At 52.4% G+C, this 16,656-nt stretch overlaps 5 protein-coding genes across 5 annotated transcripts; 1 reads left to right on the forward strand and 4 right to left on the reverse strand.

The window, feature by feature from the left end:
- Window positions 1-772: 772 nt before the first annotated feature.
- Window positions 773-1,967, reverse strand: AYO20_01732 (adenosine deaminase; the record flags this gene model as incomplete). Its single annotated transcript, XM_022640038.1, has 2 exons — window positions 773-1,758; window positions 1,898-1,967. 2 exons carry the CDS (start codon window positions 1,965-1,967, stop codon window positions 773-775), a joined length of 1,056 nt encoding a protein of 351 aa, XP_022503993.1.
- Window positions 1,968-3,197: 1,230 nt separating this feature from the next.
- AYO20_01733 (hypothetical protein) lies at window positions 3,198-5,178 on the reverse strand (the record flags this gene model as incomplete). Its single annotated transcript, XM_022640039.1, has 3 exons — window positions 3,198-4,583; window positions 4,633-5,076; window positions 5,140-5,178. The coding sequence occupies 3 exons, from the start codon at window positions 5,176-5,178 to the stop codon at window positions 3,198-3,200; spliced, it is 1,869 nt and encodes a 622-aa protein (XP_022503994.1).
- Window positions 5,179-6,008: 830 nt separating this feature from the next.
- On the reverse strand, window positions 6,009-8,957 carry AYO20_01734 (hypothetical protein; the record flags this gene model as incomplete). Its single annotated transcript, XM_022640040.1, has 1 exon — window positions 6,009-8,957. The coding sequence occupies one exon, from the start codon at window positions 8,955-8,957 to the stop codon at window positions 6,009-6,011; it is 2,949 nt and encodes a 982-aa protein (XP_022503995.1).
- A 1,398-nt stretch (window positions 8,958-10,355) lies between these two features.
- AYO20_01735 (hypothetical protein) lies at window positions 10,356-11,317 on the forward strand (the record flags this gene model as incomplete). Its single annotated transcript, XM_022640041.1, has 2 exons — window positions 10,356-10,974; window positions 11,034-11,317. 2 exons carry the CDS (start codon window positions 10,356-10,358, stop codon window positions 11,315-11,317), a joined length of 903 nt encoding a protein of 300 aa, XP_022503996.1.
- A 1,884-nt stretch (window positions 11,318-13,201) lies between these two features.
- Window positions 13,202-15,364, reverse strand: AYO20_01736 (hypothetical protein; the record flags this gene model as incomplete). Its single annotated transcript, XM_022640042.1, has 4 exons — window positions 13,202-13,429; window positions 13,484-14,034; window positions 14,084-14,431; window positions 14,485-15,364. The coding sequence occupies 4 exons, from the start codon at window positions 15,362-15,364 to the stop codon at window positions 13,202-13,204; spliced, it is 2,007 nt and encodes a 668-aa protein (XP_022503997.1).
- Between the last annotated feature and the right edge of the window lie 1,292 nt (window positions 15,365-16,656).

Genomic DNA, 16,656 nt, shown 5'->3' on the forward strand with positions numbered 1-16,656 from the left:
TCCAATGAATCAGCCGTGTCCCTCTAAGAAATGGAAAGAAAACACGGGGCTGTTTTTTTACCCCTGCTCCTTAAGCTTGTCGACGAGGATACTACTACGTTGTCGATTGTGCAAGAAGAGAGGAGCACGATAGCCATCCATGTACGGGGGCAATATAGATGCTACGAAAGGGGAAAAAAAGATGAAAATGTCTTATCTATCCCACCCCAAAGCCCGATGTTTTCCAAGGAGCTTGCCACCAGATATAATGAACTGCCTCCTCTTTTTCTCATCGGTTGCAGTCAAGACCCATGTAGATCGAACTCCCCCCTCCCTGTCTTTTCACCCATGGCTTAGCGCGTACACGTTTCTTTCGTTGTTGCTGTTTCCGCAATTTCATCTCCGCTGACCTCGTCCTTGTACCCCTTCCCTCGGGGAGGGAGTGCTGTCGTCCCAGATCGAGACTGTGAGACTGAAACTCTGAGATATCTGAGTAGTACATAATGATAACACATAGAAACTCCCGTCTTCCCGAAACAAATGGTTTGTTTTTCTTTCGTCTCTGATTCCCATCTTTTCTATTTACCCCCTTTACCCCATTGTTAGGGAGGGGGGTATCTTCTTCATGTTGTTCTTGTCCTTGTCATGTCATGTCATATCTCTTTACGAATCGCGGAGGGGAGGAGACAACAGCAGCAAGAATGAAATATACCCAATACCCAATCCACACCAACGAGAAAGTACCCCCCCAAGACTGTGCGTTTCTGGGTCCAATGTCGGTATGTGTCTTGATCTAATCCCTGAACCTCTCCATGACGTCGTCGAGATACTTGCGCAACTCGGCTTTCCTCTCGTCGCTGCACCAGCTCCCCTCGATGGCGTTGCCGGCGATGGTTTTCCACTCGCTCTTATCGAGCGCAAAGGCGTCTTGGACCGCGCAGTGGTTGTCGAGGATATACCCGCCAAAATAGGCCGGGTCGTCACTGTTGATACTGAAGCGGACGTTGTTGTCGAGGTAGGTGCGGACGGGCAGGTCTGCGACGCGCGAGACGCAACGCAGCTCGACGTTGGAGAGCGGGCACAGGGTGACCATGACGGCGCGGCGGGCGAAGAGGGCCATGACGTCGGCGTCCTCGGGGAGTTTGATGCCGTGGTCGACGCGCGTCACGGCGAGGTGCTCGAGCGCCGAGGCCATGTAGTCGACGCCGGCCTCCTCGCCCGCGTGGGCGGTGCGGTTGAACCCGCGCCGCGCGGCGTCGGCGTAGATGTCTCGAAACAGGTGCGGCGGGTTGCCCTTTTCGGTCGACGACAGGCCCAGACCCCTGACGACGCCCGTCTCCAGGTGCGGGATCGCGTCGCGGTACATGCGCGCCCCGTCCTCGACGGGCAGGTGCCGCAGCACGCACACGATCAGTTCCGAAGTGACGCCAAAGTCGGCGCGCGCCCGGGCCTGCGCCGCCGTGAACCCCTCGACCACGTCCGCGTACGCGACCCCGCGCGCCGTGTGCGCCTGCGGGTCGAAAAACACCTCGGCGTGCACGACGCCGTCGCCGCGCGCCCGCCGGAAGTACTCGTACGCCAGGGCCTCAAAGTCCGCGGCCGTCACCAGCACGGACATGCCGATGAAGTAGTAGTGCAGGAAGTCGTCGAGCGAGGTGAACCGCCGGTAGCGGGCGAGCAGCGTGTCGACGGATGTGAATGACGGGTCTTTATCCGCCGACGGGAGCGAGATGTTGTTCCGCGCCGCCAGGTCGAAGAGGAGCGCGGGTTCGAGGGAGCCTGTTTTTGTCGGAGAGAGAGGGACAGTTAGTTAGCCAGTCAGTCACTCCAAATGTGCTATAGCAAGGAAACCCTTCCCCCCCTCTTTGTCCTCCCAGCTCACTACTGTGATCAAGGGGAAGGGGATGTGTCGACTCACCCTCAAGATGCATGTGGTGCTCGCACTTGGGCAGAGCCTGCAGGAACTCGTGCATATGTCCTTGACACATTTTGTATGCTGTATATTGTGTTTTATTTCAGACCTCGGGGGATTTGATGGTAGTCGTGGTATTGTATGCACAGTATACGACCTGGCCTGGGCACAGGTACGGAGACAAGAGAGACAGAGAGAGAGAGAGAGAGAGAGAGAGAGAGAGAGAGAGAGAGAAGGAGGAGAAATCCCTCTCTTTTCTGCCTTTTCTTCTCCTCTTTTTAAGGCTCTTCTTCTCCTCGACAGCCTCGTTTCCCTCTCGCGGGGCAGTACAAGAGAAAATGTCAAAGGTTGGCTTCACCTGGCCTGGTCTGGCCTGTCCTCCCTCCCTAAGTCTGTAAAAAGAGTCCAAAAGATTCCCAGATTGCCGACACGGGGGAATAGCAATAGCAAAGGTAAAAGATGAACGAACCCTTTTCTTTAGTCTGTCGCCAATAAAGCAGAACTTAGAGTAAGGGAAAGGAAGAAGGCTGGACTACGGGGTACTCCCGTATGTATACGGTATATGATGTTAGATAATAGTGAGTGTAGCAGCGGCCTTTAATTTGTTTTTTAAAAAAAAGCGACTCTGGGGATTCGATATGTATGTATCATATCGGTGACCTCCGATCAACTGCTCCATAAGTCAACCATGGTGACCACACCCTGTTAGCGCCCGCTTATTGAGATTTTGGTTTTTTTGCCTTCATCGACTTTTTCCTCCCTCCATTTCGCCTCTTTCTCGCGCTTTTTCCCCCCTCAGCACCCGACTGGTGCCTTGTGACTGGCTCGCTGGGTAGCTGGGTAGCTGCGTCAGTGGTTCGTTGGTGCCTGAGTACTGGGTGCTTAGTTGTGGCTCGCTAGGCTGGCAGGCAGGCAGCGGGCTTGGTGGGTAGCGACAAGGGAAAATGACGTAGGGGCGGGCGAGGCGGGTAAGCTTGGAGAATGCTTATCGAGACCTGCTTGCCTGCTGAGAGATAGATAATAGGTCACGTAGATGCGGAGCAGGTATGGACATAGATAGCGAGGTATTATGTATCATCGCCATACCTACCTAGGTATATAAATGACTCGACAACGAAACACCTAATTGCCATTCACGCGTTGATCCGAGAGGGTGAGCAAAGGCCGTGTTGAGTTGGGCTTTTATCTGAGCCTTTACCTGGACATACCTGAGCGCTCCCTAAGCACTCCTTGATATATCGCGCTCTAATCAGTCAAAGGCGCCCAAAACTATGCTCCCAAATGCAATGGACCCACCGTTTAACCATCACCGACCTCGTCGACCTCTTCTGCTCCGCTTGGACGGTCCAGCCAACGTCAGATTGTCGGCGTCGAAGGATATCCCCGTGTTAATGCTCCGCAACTGGCGAGGATCTGTCTCTCTGGGCCCCGGGCTGTGGTCGACGCCGAGTGTGGACGGTTGTGCATCCATGAGGTCGTGCTTGCGCTTCGCTCCAGTCTCTCTCAAGTGATCCAACCCAGCAACCATCTGGAAGGTTTCTTTCAGGATGGGATATAGATGTGGCAACGCGTAGTCTAACAACACACTCTTGACCATGTGGCAGGCGACATCGCGGCTGTAATTTCGGACTCTGGCCACTTCTGTGAAGTGGTATCTGAGACGATCATCCGTAGTTTGTTCGGCGCGATGCATTCTCAACACCATGTCTTCGTTATTGAGAACTATGCTGAACGTCCGAACATCTTCGAAAAACTTCTCCCGGAGCTGGGGAGCTTGGCGCATCCACTGGAAGATATTGAAGAGCGCCTGGCTGGTGCTGTACAGATTCTTCTCGAATGCGGCACGGAGCGAGCTATCCTCCCTTTTGGCTTCCATGAAGAGGAATGGAAACCATCTCTCACGTCCTCTCTTGCCCGGATGCAGGCAACTCCCGAGCTCGATAGGATACTCGAGAAGTATCGACTCTATGAAGACGTCTCGATGAAACGATATGGCAAGGTCGGGTTTCGGCTGCGTGATCTTGCTGCTCTCCTTTGTTGCTTTTATCAAAAGCTTCTTTTCAATGCGCCACTGTTCCTCGCAGCTGAAGGTGAAAACACCGCGAAAATCGAGGCGGTCTATAATGGAGATCATGATGGTTCTGTGGAAATCGGCCTCGCTCGAAGTAGAGCATTGTAATTGATCCCATGCAAAGTCCTGGGCAGACATTGGAGGAAACCGTCTGTATCCCTCGGCGTCAGGCCTCCAGTGACTTATATCATGCCTCAAAGCATCGTAAACGGGGAGACCATCCTCGGAAGGCCGATCCTTGATTGACTTCCGGAACTTCTTCAGGTAGTCTTCCAGCACTCTGACTAGACTTTCAAATTTCTCAAATTCGACGTGTGAAGGCGTCGCATCGACAATCTTGTCTAGACCGAGTTCTTGGAGCTTATCGTCACCTGAAGATTTATCTGTGATGCCTCGGAATTCCAAATGTTCCATGAAATCGATATGTCGGACCGTGCTAGCCTTCGCAGTTGTTGCATTGTCAGTAGTGACACTGGTGCTAGTGAGGTGTGAGCTGGACGATTCCATGTCTTCGGAGTCTGACACGGATGCAATATGTGAATCACCGTGTCTCTCTGTGAAATCGTCAGAAGTCTGTGCTGTGTCGGGGCTGACCAAGTTTAGCCAGGCTGAGACGTTGTCCTATCGTCTGTCAGCTCCATTACCACGTCAAGCTCACATACTTTCTTACCCGTTTCCCTGTATCAGTTACCTGCTCCAACCCTGTTTCAGGACGACTCAATGGACTGGGAAGCTCGCTCGATTGAGGCTGAACTTTTGGACCCTGACGTGCTGTCGGAGACTGATGCTTTTGTAACGGCAAGTCGCGAGCGTCAAGTCCGCCCAAAACCTGGAGCGGATCTTTGTCCTTGCTCTTGTTTGACCGAGTTTGGCGTATATTCGACGTCACCGGTGGCTGCAGAGTCGTCTTCGCGGCTCGCTTGTCCTTCGATGGCGGCGGCAACGAGGAACTCGATCTGAATGTCGACTTTGTTGGAGGCTTTGAGATTTTTCGCGAGCGGCTTTTGCGTGAGACGTCTTCAAGAACCTCGAGTGTGAAATCTTTGACACTCAGCCCATGAAGTTTGGCAAACGCTCTGGTGTGAGGTCGCTGATCAGAGGCCGGGCCCTGTCGCTGGCCGCAAAGGTCAGAAGAGGGATTACTCCCCCAAATATGATTGCTCTGGCTTGGACTAACCTTCATGCGCTGATTGCTCTTGCTATTTGGTGACGGCATGCAAAGCTCTCAAGTGTCTGATGTTCTTAAATGCATTGGCTCGACCGACGAAGAAGAGATGCGCAGCCAGTGGAAGGACACCACTACACAAAGGAAATGGTCATGGTGGGTTGCAGGACATGGTGTGGCACGGTGCGCCAGTCTATAGATATATGTGAATTTGCTGCTGGAGGCGCTGCCCGTCAGGAGGCTCGAGGAAGTGGTTGGATAGAAGAAGGATGAGGCAAGCCTCGTGACGAGAGCGGGGTAGCAATCACAGTCGTCGTTTAGGCGCTGAATACACGAGCTGACCATGTGTGGCCTCTCACCTGGGATATGTACTCGGTACACCCTTGTCAACTTCTTTTGAACCTGTCCAACTGGCGCGCGTCCAGTACATAACAGGTTCTGTCTCATATCAGCTCTGTACAATTGGTCCAAGGCCAAGGCCAAGGTATGAACTGATGGGGTACTTAGTTTTCACTAGTCACGGACCGCACCATCCCCGAGGAAGCCTGCGCATAGGAAATTCGGTTTCATCCACGGCGGCAGAGGCATGCATCTGACGAATAGTCCATCGAACTAGACTCCTGGGCTACCCTCAGATGTCGAATTGGGCACCTGTCGACTTCAACAAATTGCCCTGGCTGCCACCAATCCAGAGAGCTGCCCCCCTCTCCCACTACGAGCCTGGGTTGAGGTGGTTCTCTCTGCGCCCCGGATGTTTGCCGATCAGTCCCATCTAAAACACCCAAATCAAAGTCTTGTATAAGATCAAGCTGTACAGATACGACTCGCTAGGTATCACGTATCCAAATTCACACAGACCACCCATCCATCTCATCGTCACGTCATGAATCGCTCGAGTCCCGCGTGTGGCGAGCATATGAGTTTCCCAACCCAACGCCCTTAGCTCTGGCATCAACTACTGCCTCGAGACAGCGGCCCATGCCTTCTAGGTCGCCCATAATGCCCACATGTCCTCGATCACTCTCCACTCGGCCCCCTTTGACGCAACGATATCCTTCTGGTAGTTGTGCTGCACTCGCCAGGACTACTCCATCTCCTGCCGCAAACGCTAGATCGTCGAATGCATCCGTATACTTGATCGCCTCCTTATTGGCGACCCTGGCTCCGTAAACGGTGGGCACCGTCTTGCCAAAGATGAACGCGTGCGGCGGGTAAAGATTGTTTTCCTGGTGGCTGGGGTTGAACTTCAGCTGCTGTTTAAAAACCGATACCTCCGCCAGTGTCCGATCAAGATAGTCCTCCGCGAGGTCTTTGGGAATCGTTACCGAAGTTGCGATACTGCCTCGGTGATGAGATTGTTTCATCGACGGTCCAACCATTCCTTCTGCATTGCCTTCTATGTCCTGACCTGCCTCCAGTGCCTTGTCGACGGCATGCTGGCGCGCTTCTTCCAGACCATCTCTGGCATCGGTTTGCTGCGAGGTTTGGCTTTGGGGACCTTGTCCCACAAGCCAGGAAGTACGTTTGCTGGGTCCTGAAATGCTCTCCGAGAGAGCTCCGATGATGCTCTTCCTACGATCACGATCTTCCTTTTCCCGGTAGCTGCGTGGTATCGGTGGGTTGATGCAGGGAGACAGGTGGTATTCGTCCCAGACGTGGGGATCAAAGAAGTCCAGGTCATACCGCTTGTTGGTGTGCTTCTGGATAAAGCAGCGGCCGTCCTCTGGAAGAAGAGCGTAGCTGGTTCGGAGCGTGAAATTGACCTGGGCTGTGAGAACTCTGGAGCTCAAAAGGACGTCGTCCCCGTTCCGCAAAGGTCCCAAAATATTGACACAGTGCTGTGGCACACCAGCGTAAACCACGCCCGCAAAGAGATCCGGACGTTGATTGACCGCATGTCGTGTGATCAGCCCCCCAAGACTGTGGGCGATAACCGTGGCCCCTCGCTTCTCGTGAGGCGTCTCTGGATGGTTGCACTCCAGCGATTCCAAGAACTTGATCAACTTTCCGCTAAGCAGATCAGGAGAGAGCCGCCAATCATAACCCCAGTCGTGCACTCGGAGTCTATTCTCACGTGTGTTGGGGCATTTCTTCATATGTTTAAGCAACCTTCGGCAAATGTCAATAGGACCAATATGCGAAAGAATGCCGGACGGGATGACGGTCTGCTCCATGCGCTCTTCATCCTCTCGAGTTAAACCAACCTCCAAATCTACCTTACGCATGTTTAGTCCGACTTTGATAGGAACCCAGAGTTGTCGATGAGGAGGCTGTGCTGATCTCAAGATTGATCCCCTATACCCACCCAGAATAACAATGTCGCCTGTAGTCTTTGAGAGCGCATGTGACAGTATTGGATGCGCTCGCTGCTGCGGGGTTTCCACCTCGACGCCCTTTGCTGCAATCCGCATCTTCTGGACCGATCCGTACTGGTAAACCCGGCCTTGTCCATCGCCACTGCCCGCATCCACTCCTCGAGGGATCTCTCTGTTGAACTGGGCAGGCGACGTGCGTCGTTTCGCCACTTGTCGAAGTGCGGGCAGCCGAGGCAATCTGAGGGACGAATTCTGGAAACTGTCTGTTATGGCTTTGAATCGAGAATTGGCCATATCAGTAACGTGAGAAAATGCGCTAATGTCGTCGTACGCCGATACACCCGAGACCCTTCTCCTGATGTATATCGAGCCTTCAGAGTTGGAACGTGCCCGGCTAGTGTTTGACGCTGGACTGGTCGGAGAGAGTAACGATTCCACATTGCCGTCTAGTTGACTCCGAGCCACAGGGCTAAGGTCGAGGGTCGACATCGGTGGCTGCATATTGCGATATGTGTCGCCAGTACTACGTCTTTGAAGTGGTTCGCGAAGAGACCATCGGAATGGTTTATTGGTTGGTGTGATCTGACCGCCAGCTGGACTCTGCTGGCCAGAGTTCCCGCTGCTCGGCGGCAAAAAGGCAAGAGAGATGGAACTCATGTTAAAATTCCCATATGGAAGCTCCGGTAACAGTTTTCGCAGGTTGGAAAGTAAGTTCGTTGGAGCCGATGAGAGACTGCGCCGTCGCTCACTTCCAGCTCCGCTCAAAATATTCTTGGTTAGGGACGATCTGTGAGCGTGCGGCGAGTCGGGGCCTTTTTCGAGGTTGTTAACGCGTGACACGCCGTTCTCGTAACTTCGTGTCTGCCGGGGAATTTGATCGTCATCAGGCGGCGTGGGTGGTCTACGGTTCGGGTGCGGCGGGAGTGGATGCTCGTAGAGTGGCCTCGCAGGTTCATCTGCATCTTCTACCTTCGAATCCTGTGGAGACTGTGTCTTGATACAGGGGATATCTGGTTCACTGACGAAATGCCTAGTGTGTCGCTCATGCTGATTGGCCAAAATCGAATCGTGCGTAGAGGCACTCGTTCTGCTATTCTGGCGTAAGGCGGATGGTTCGGCACCACTCTGGTAGAGCGCAGGTGGCCTCAGGTTAGCGTTCGGTGTGCTGGGCTGGGTATCATTTGCTGCATCGCTGGAGTCGTCGTCTTCAGAATCTTCTGACAGTGCTAGAATTCTGCGGAAATAGTCGACCGGTAGATTGAGAGCCTTAGCCTTCTCGGCCACAGGGGTTTGTGGAGATCTCATCTGTGTTTGGACTCGACTCATACTGACGCCGATCATGTCATCGTCATACAGGTTTTCGGTGTCGAGTCTAGGGTTTGTTTGGCCACTGCCGCCGGCAAGGGTTTCAATGTCGACCAAACCCCCGAAGCCATCTGTCAATGGGGACCATTCTTCTTCGGGGCCGTGAGCGGAAATGAGGTCGACCGTCCCTGGAGCACGGGCTGATTCCATCATTGGGCGGAGGATTCATGAAGGCATGTAAGCTCCAAGTGGGTGGGTTAATTCGGATGGTTGCAGTTCCTCGAGTATGCGTTGCGCAATAGAACGGAGAGGAGAGATCGAGTAATATAATAATGCTGATGGGCCCGGGAGTACCACCAAGTTAGAGCTGAGATATAGTGCTTATTATGGTCAGGGAATTCGTAGCGATAGAGGTTGACTGAAGAAGATTTGGGATTGAGGTAACACTGGGCTGCTGGGCCAGGTAAGATGATGAAAGCCGATCAGGCGAAGCAAGGATTACTCCAATAGAGAGACGGAGAGTGGTTGGCTGGGGAGGTGGCCAAAACGCTTAGGTTGCAGAGCGCAAGCCACTGAGGTCGAGGGAGAGTCGAGATCCGGGTTTCGTAGCCGAGCATAGATGACAACGGTGTTTGATAAGCGAGCAGCTGCTGTAATAAAATAGTTTCAGGGGATTAAGGATGAGTCTTACACCGCAGAGATGAGGATGAAGGAAGCTTTGAAGAAGGAATTAAGCTGCGCAGAGGGATTTTTTTCACCCGCAAAAGAGGCTGAGGGGGATTCGAGACCTCACCGGGAAGGAGCGGATCGACCCCATTGTTGATGGAATCAAGGGCCAAACCAGTATTTTTCACCATCAGACAGCCATCGGCTATGTGCCGGGGCGCGCTATTCCAAGTACTTTATGGTGTTCGTGAAACAGGACCCCAATGAAGCAAAGGATACGTACACAAACTCAACTATGCGCATGGTATATTAATTGTGCACCATGGACCCCTCAGCTCTCCGCCTCTTGCAACTTTCCCATGTCAGATGCCAAGCCATAGACTAGCCTAGACGCTTAGTCACCGACTGGACCCACAGACTCTAAATTCTAATTAAAAGCTTGTTTTTCCATGCGCCAGAATTGGTGAGACTCCAAGTAACTGGGAACTTCTCTTCTCCTGTCGTAAGATACCTACGGTACTCCCTCGTTTGGGACGCTTGGAGCCAGCATTATGAAATGACTGAACTCGGTTATTGTCACACGCACGGTCAATCACTTCTTGACTTGTACTTGTGATTCGAGATCAAACAACCGCCATTCCACGGCAAGTGAACCACAACCCTCAGTGACTCTTTCTGGCACCAGTCATTCGCCTCCAAAGGCATGCCCTAGACCGCAGAATGCACCGCGGGGGCAAAGATTCACAATGAAGTGCCATACAGAGTCATTGATCGAAAGGGTAGGGTCACTGTTGATCCCAGCGACTGAAGAAGGCAATCGGTAGGTGGGACATTCTGAGTAACTCTGTCATATAATCCGCCCTCTTATACCTTATATGCGATGGCTTCGCTTTCCTGTCAAGCAGCCACCGGGATTGATGCCCTTGACCACTTCTCAGAAAGATGTCGGCACAAGTCCCACAACCTCGTTGGATTGGCGGCAAGAGTCGTTCAAGCGCTTGGTTTGGCCTCGCTAAGCTGTGCATGCACGACGAATACATGCGAGTCGAAGCCATTCGGAGGAGCAGACGAGATCGGGCACGAGCCACAATACTTGCTGCTGCAGCACCCGAGGCTGTCACTGCCGGTGCCTCTGGTGGTGATCGAGAGGTGGCCGAGGCCGAGGAGGATAAGGACGTCGCAGACGACGAAAGACCACATGAAGGGGAGGATCAAGGAAACATCAAAGAAGTAGAGAATGAGGCTGCTGTTGACGCCGCAAATGTTGCTGGGGTAAGTGGGGACATTGACGTAGAAGGCCGCGAATCTATTATCAATGATGACCCGGAAAATGCGGCCGCCTCTCAAGCACAGTCCAAAGCCCATTCTGTCAAAGCGAGCATCACGAGATCTCATGCTGGTTCCAATGACACCGCGGGCGATGGTGAAGCCCAACAGAACGAACCCTCGCCCCAACCCTCAAAAGCGCCGTCAGCAGGGACCCGAAGCAGCTCAGGAGCTGGTCCCGCCAATGTTTCACGAGAGACCGCCCAAGAACTGCAATGTGCTCCTTCAACACGCCGTATGTCAGCGGTGTCCTCACTACGTTCTGGGAGATCTAGAACTACGGCCGGTCGGCAGACTATCGACGTGGAAGTTCGAAAAGCCTGCCGAATCTCATCGCCACGCCCATCAACGGTGTGTTCCAACAAGACGGGGAATCCTCCCGCCACCAGTGGACATCACAGTACTCTCTCCGCCCGGCAAGAGAGTGTGCATCGCAGCTCACCACGTTTGTCAAGAGCTGCTTCGCCCACTTCTCGCATCGCAGAATGGCGTGCACGTACAGTCGATTCACAAGATCCTGGGGACGAGACCGCATTTGCACGCCCTTTTCGACCAGCTTGCCCTTCCGTCCCGGCTAGCATATCGCCCTCCACATCCAGCAGGCTTAGTCAAACAACCACTCTTACTTCTATCTCGCGAAGACCACAAGGCCATACCTCAGCTCCCGTGTCAGCCTGTGTTGAACAAGCCACATCGAGCGCTCAGCAAGGTGCACAGACACCCACAGGGGTCGAGGATCAAACAGCATTGAGAGTACAGACTTGGAACTGGGCTGAGTCACAGCGTCACAGCCTGGAATATCATGCCACGCACAGATATGAACAGTATGCTCAGCACTCGATTGCGCCACATATGATGCAACGACAGCACCAGACATGTTCGCCTGCTTCCAACTTCTACATAGGTACCCAGATCGAATATCCGGCCGGACCACACCCAGCTGGCAGCGACTGGGTCCTGTCTGCACGAAGCAATTGCACTTCTCAACCTCAACCTCAACTCTACCTCCCATGTCCCAACCCATACCAGCATCGATGGTCGCCATCTTACACTTCAAGACATCCTGGAGGACAGGGTACTCTTGTACTCTATGGCGGCAGCCACCATTATCTATCTGTTGCGATTCCATGTTCTTATCCTCAACCACGTTCAATCGCTCCGCCATATGGGGAGACACCACGCCAATCATAGGCGCTGGGCAAGCATGCCTAACCATACCAAGACCAGGAATTTATTTACCTTTGCTTTCTACCTATCAACCCGTAATACACAACTCGAATTGGAGAAGGGGTGCGAAAAGACACCTGAAGGAGTAAAACTCACGCGACTGTAGGTAAACCTTCCTGCTTCAAGTACCGGCCACCATGTACTAGGTACTAGAACCTCTCCTCCTCGAAACCCGACGGATGGAAAAAACAGCGGAGCACATACAAAAAGCACGAGCGCGAGACTAATCGGTCGGTGGTCAGTGGTCGGTGGTGTGGGCATTTTTATTTTTCTCAAGTGAGAGATGTCGAGGAGGTCTGTTCAGCCTGGTTTCTCTACTTTCCACTACCAAGTAGTAAGCGGAAATGGGATCTGGTCATGTCGACTCGACTTGACCCGACTCGACTGTACTGTACTGGACTGGACTGGACTGGACAAGGGAGGGGTTCAAAGGAAGACTGAGGGACATCTGCCATGGCAATATTGAACCGTGTAGTCAGGGCCCAGTCAGAGCAAGGCGAAGAATATACCAGGTACAAGTACAGCAGGCAGGTAGAAATAACGACACGAATGGGAGAGAGCTCTTCTTCATCTTTCACGGTGTAATATGTCCATGTGTTCCTCGATCCTCGATCCTCGACTGTGGCCAGAGGAGCAGAAAAGAGATGCGCTGTCAAGTATCTAAGCAGCCAAGCTACACTTGCCACTTATCGTCATGTAAAGCAAAGGCTAAGAATCATACTCGTATCTAGCCTGGTCTTTTAAGTCTCCTCCAAAATTTGTACTCTACCTTTGGTCCTCCTCTCTCCCGTTGCCGTCCCAGGACTCAGAAAGACGTGGGCGACTCGTTCAGTGACATGAACCGACCGTTGAGATTCCACTGGAATCCCCGTTTCCGTCCCTGAACAACAAACGTATCTTCCGGCCGCAATCCTTCTACACGGTTGGCTTAACAAAGAGGACTTTCGGGCACCAGCTGAACGAGTTCCTTGATCCGAAAGGGGTAGGCTCTGGTGTCAAGGGTGTGAACGCTCTCCGCCGAATTGCAGTAGCGTTTCTCAGTATGTAGTTGAGTTGTTAAGTTTCCAAATCCGTTCAATCAGTCATTAATATCGTCCTCACTCTCAATCCAGACATAGGTAGCATCCAGCCACAGCGTCAAACCATATCATGGGACGGAAGCCTGAAGTTTCCGCAGCAACGTCATAAGCACACAATCGTCTCTGGAAGTAGAGGTCCAGCGCCGCGGCGTTGGGTTATTGATTCATGCGCGGGCGTTTCGCGTCCGGGCCTGCCCCGTTCTGAACAGCACGTTCCTCGCGTATCCGAATTGCCTCAGTCCCGTCGTCAACAAGGGTTTCCCTGAACCAAGGGTGTTTGAGGGCCTCTTTCGCCGTGATCCGATTTTTGGGGTCATAAACAAAAATCTTTCTCAGCAGGTCGAGAAGGTGTCGGTTGAAAGGGTTGGTTGCTGGTATGAATTCCTGTGCGAATCACTGTCAGTATAATCTCACAAAGACGAATGCACGGAAACGTACATGAAGATGCTTCATCGCCTTGACGTATTTCCTTGAAGCCTTTGAAGTCTCATTGTTAGGATATTCCAGCTTCCCCCGGTTGAAGTACTTTGCAGCGGAGTTTGCGTTGGCGCCGCGACCACCCGAGCATACTTGCTTGACAAGTTTTGCGTCAATCTTGCCATTACATACAGCTTCCATCATGGCCAAATGCTCGAGATTATCGTGCGTTTGGAACAGTGCATCACCCGTGAAGAATTCCACAATGATACACCCTATGCTCCAAATGTCGCAAGGGAAACTCCATCCCAGCTGCAGAATGATCTCAGGTGCTCTGTAATGTCGTGTTGATACCACAGAGGAATGATATTCGTCATCGAAGGTGGCTGAACCAAAGTCTATTAAACGAATTTCACTGTCCAGAAGGACTCTGCGCTGTCGAGCAGTTCTGGACGTCGTGTGGGACGACGAAGGTATCGAGCGATTGTAGGTAAACGTCTGGTAGGCATTGTGAACCAGTAATATGTTTTCAGGTTTGAGATCTGTGTGAATGAGGTTCAGGTCGTGCAGAACTGCAAAAAATTAGTGCTGGCATTCAATCAACAGGGGTGTGGGACTTACAGGCGACACTGGTAAACAACTGACGAGCAAAGCTCTGAATCTGCGAACTAGGGAATGGAACAAAGCCATTTCCTTTCAGAAAATCGAAGACACTCTGTCCCAGGAGGTCCGTGACTATACAAATGTGGTTCCGGAAGTCGAATGAGTCCCGTAGATGGATGCACTTGTTGCGGTTGGTTTTGTCGTTCAGAGCAAGCGTAGAAAGAACGCGCAGCTCGATCCGAGAAGCATCGCGATACTTCTGCACGGATCGAATGATTTTAACAGCGCATCTTGTCTTCTTTCGTGAATCAAACGCCTCGACCACTTTGCCAAATGTGCCTTGCCCAAGAAGCTTGATAATCTCATCTATCAAAGTTTGTCAGAAAAAGTCGATATCACGGGGAAATGATGATACTCACATCGGTCAGCAAGTTTCGTGCCAGGCGTCACAATGTAATGGCCGTCGTCATCATCCACCTTCAGATTTTTATGCCTTTCCGTGTCACGTATTACTGGGACGTGAACATCCGCAGCTTTGCGTAAAGGTTTTTGAGGGGGGACATAGTCTGCAAAAGGATCTGGTGCGGACTCTTGTTGCTTTCTCTTTGCCGCTTGTGCACGGGTCTCTTTTTGGGTTGTGATTCTTTTCCGCTTTTGTCCTACTCTGACATCTTCATAACTGTTGCTAGCAGTATTGCTGCCATACGATTCGAGCGAAGTTGGGGCAGTAACTGTCTGGAGGGAAGTCGTTCGGTCAGCGGAATGATAAGAGGCGGACGACGAAGATGCCCCAAATTTAGCCGGGTGCGTCGAATATGTCGGACTGTCTGTATATTCAATGTCATAGCCCTCATCAACTTTTCTTTTCCGGCCTGCATTCGAAGTGTATCCGCCAACATCTTCTCTCTGTTGTCTTTTCGAAGCGTCTCCTGGGCCCTGGGGATCGGGACTATCGTCGTCTATGACGATGATTTCTTTTGGAACGCCGTTCTTGTAAAATTCATTCCAGTCCGGTTGTCTTCTCAGGTGAGCATCGGACAGGGTTGACGCCGACTGAGACGGAGGCATTGTGGAAACGTTTGACGGCCCTCTGTATGAGATTGCTGGGGATTCTTGCGGTCGCTGGTACTGAGCGGCACCGGGGTAGGAATGAAACGCAGTGTTCAACCGCTGGGGTGCAGGTAGTGTGTTGTTGGTGGGGTAGGGAAGGGTACTCGGTGAATATAGATTTTGATGAGCATAACCATATTGGCTATGGTGAGCAGGCAAGAGGGTGGTTGCTATCGAGGGTGTGGACATGGTGTTTAAGGCCGGTTTTTGGTGGGAGTGGCTCGACAACCCAGATGGTGTCGATTGCAAAGAGCAACATGCGAGGGTCGGGAGGGGTTGATGGTGGTGTGTGCGGTCTCGAAACTCGACTGAGGCGTTAAGAAGGGACACAGGTCGATGGGAGATGATGGGATAGAGTCAAAGGAGAGAGGCAGAACGTCAGAAGGTCGTTGTCGAGGCGGAGTTCGAGGATCGGGTGAAAACGTGGAGACGGACAACTTCAGGCGGGAAACGCCTACCGCAGTTGATCCACGCCCATATTCGTTGTGTTCAAGGGGACGATAGGGGAGGGCGAGGGAAAACGGACTTAGGTAAATGACGAAGAATAAAATTGATGTCAGTCGGGTTGAGAGAAAACCAGAGGGTAGAGGACGACGATGATGTCGACTGAGGTGAAGTGAGGTTTGCACTTTGACGGCTGCCCAGTGATCCAGTTTGCCATTAGCCAGGCTTAAGCTAGGCCAGTCGTAGCGCACTTCAGGTTGCAGGGCGAGCACACACGAAAGGGTTCAATTCTGTTTCTGGGCATCGACATGGAGAACTGCGTCTAGTTAGCCGGCCGAATCATCAGTGGCCACTGTCCACCGGTGAATGATACCACCCATTCCAAAGCCCCAACACCCGGGCACCTCAGGGCTGTGATCTTAACCAGAACAACGCACGGCACCGCCCACCAACGTCCTCTGCAGGATGCACTAGCCAGACCCTGAACGTGGCTATTAATCTATTACTGAGTGCAACACATCACAAAAGTAGGAATGCTGAGTATCTTCTCTTCTTACTATGTATGTCGCTATAGGCTACTTTGGACTTTGACACTGGATCGAGTTGAGCCATTGCACTTGTCATGGCGTCTATTTTTTCACTCAGCCCCAGGATTGGTGAGGATGTCCCCCAGGCTTTGCATCCACGCGCCTTTACCTACTAGTCTTTGTCGCTTATGAAGCCCTCGAGCTGTGCGGCAAATAGGTGGGTGACCTGAGGTATGGGGGTCTTTCCAATGGCGCCTCCTCGTCACACCACGGCAATCGTACCCTGCACAGCGTGGCAGTTTTCGGATATACTTTTACTGTACCGAGATGAAGCACCTCTTACTTGTGTCTTTCACAAAATCGACAGAGGTGAGAGGATTGAGGATTGATCCGTTCGGCTGCCCTGGCCAGGCATGCGCCCTCCTCACAACCGGTGTCGGGGAAAAATTGGAGGGATGACCAGTTTCCGCCACCTCAAATTGCCGTGCCACGGCGATCACGACATGCGAC

The sequence above is a fragment of the Fonsecaea nubica genome (assembly GCF_001646965.1).
Source record: "Fonsecaea nubica strain CBS 269.64 chromosome Unknown Scaff7, whole genome shotgun sequence".
NCBI lineage: Eukaryota > Fungi > Ascomycota > Eurotiomycetes > Chaetothyriales > Herpotrichiellaceae > Fonsecaea > Fonsecaea nubica.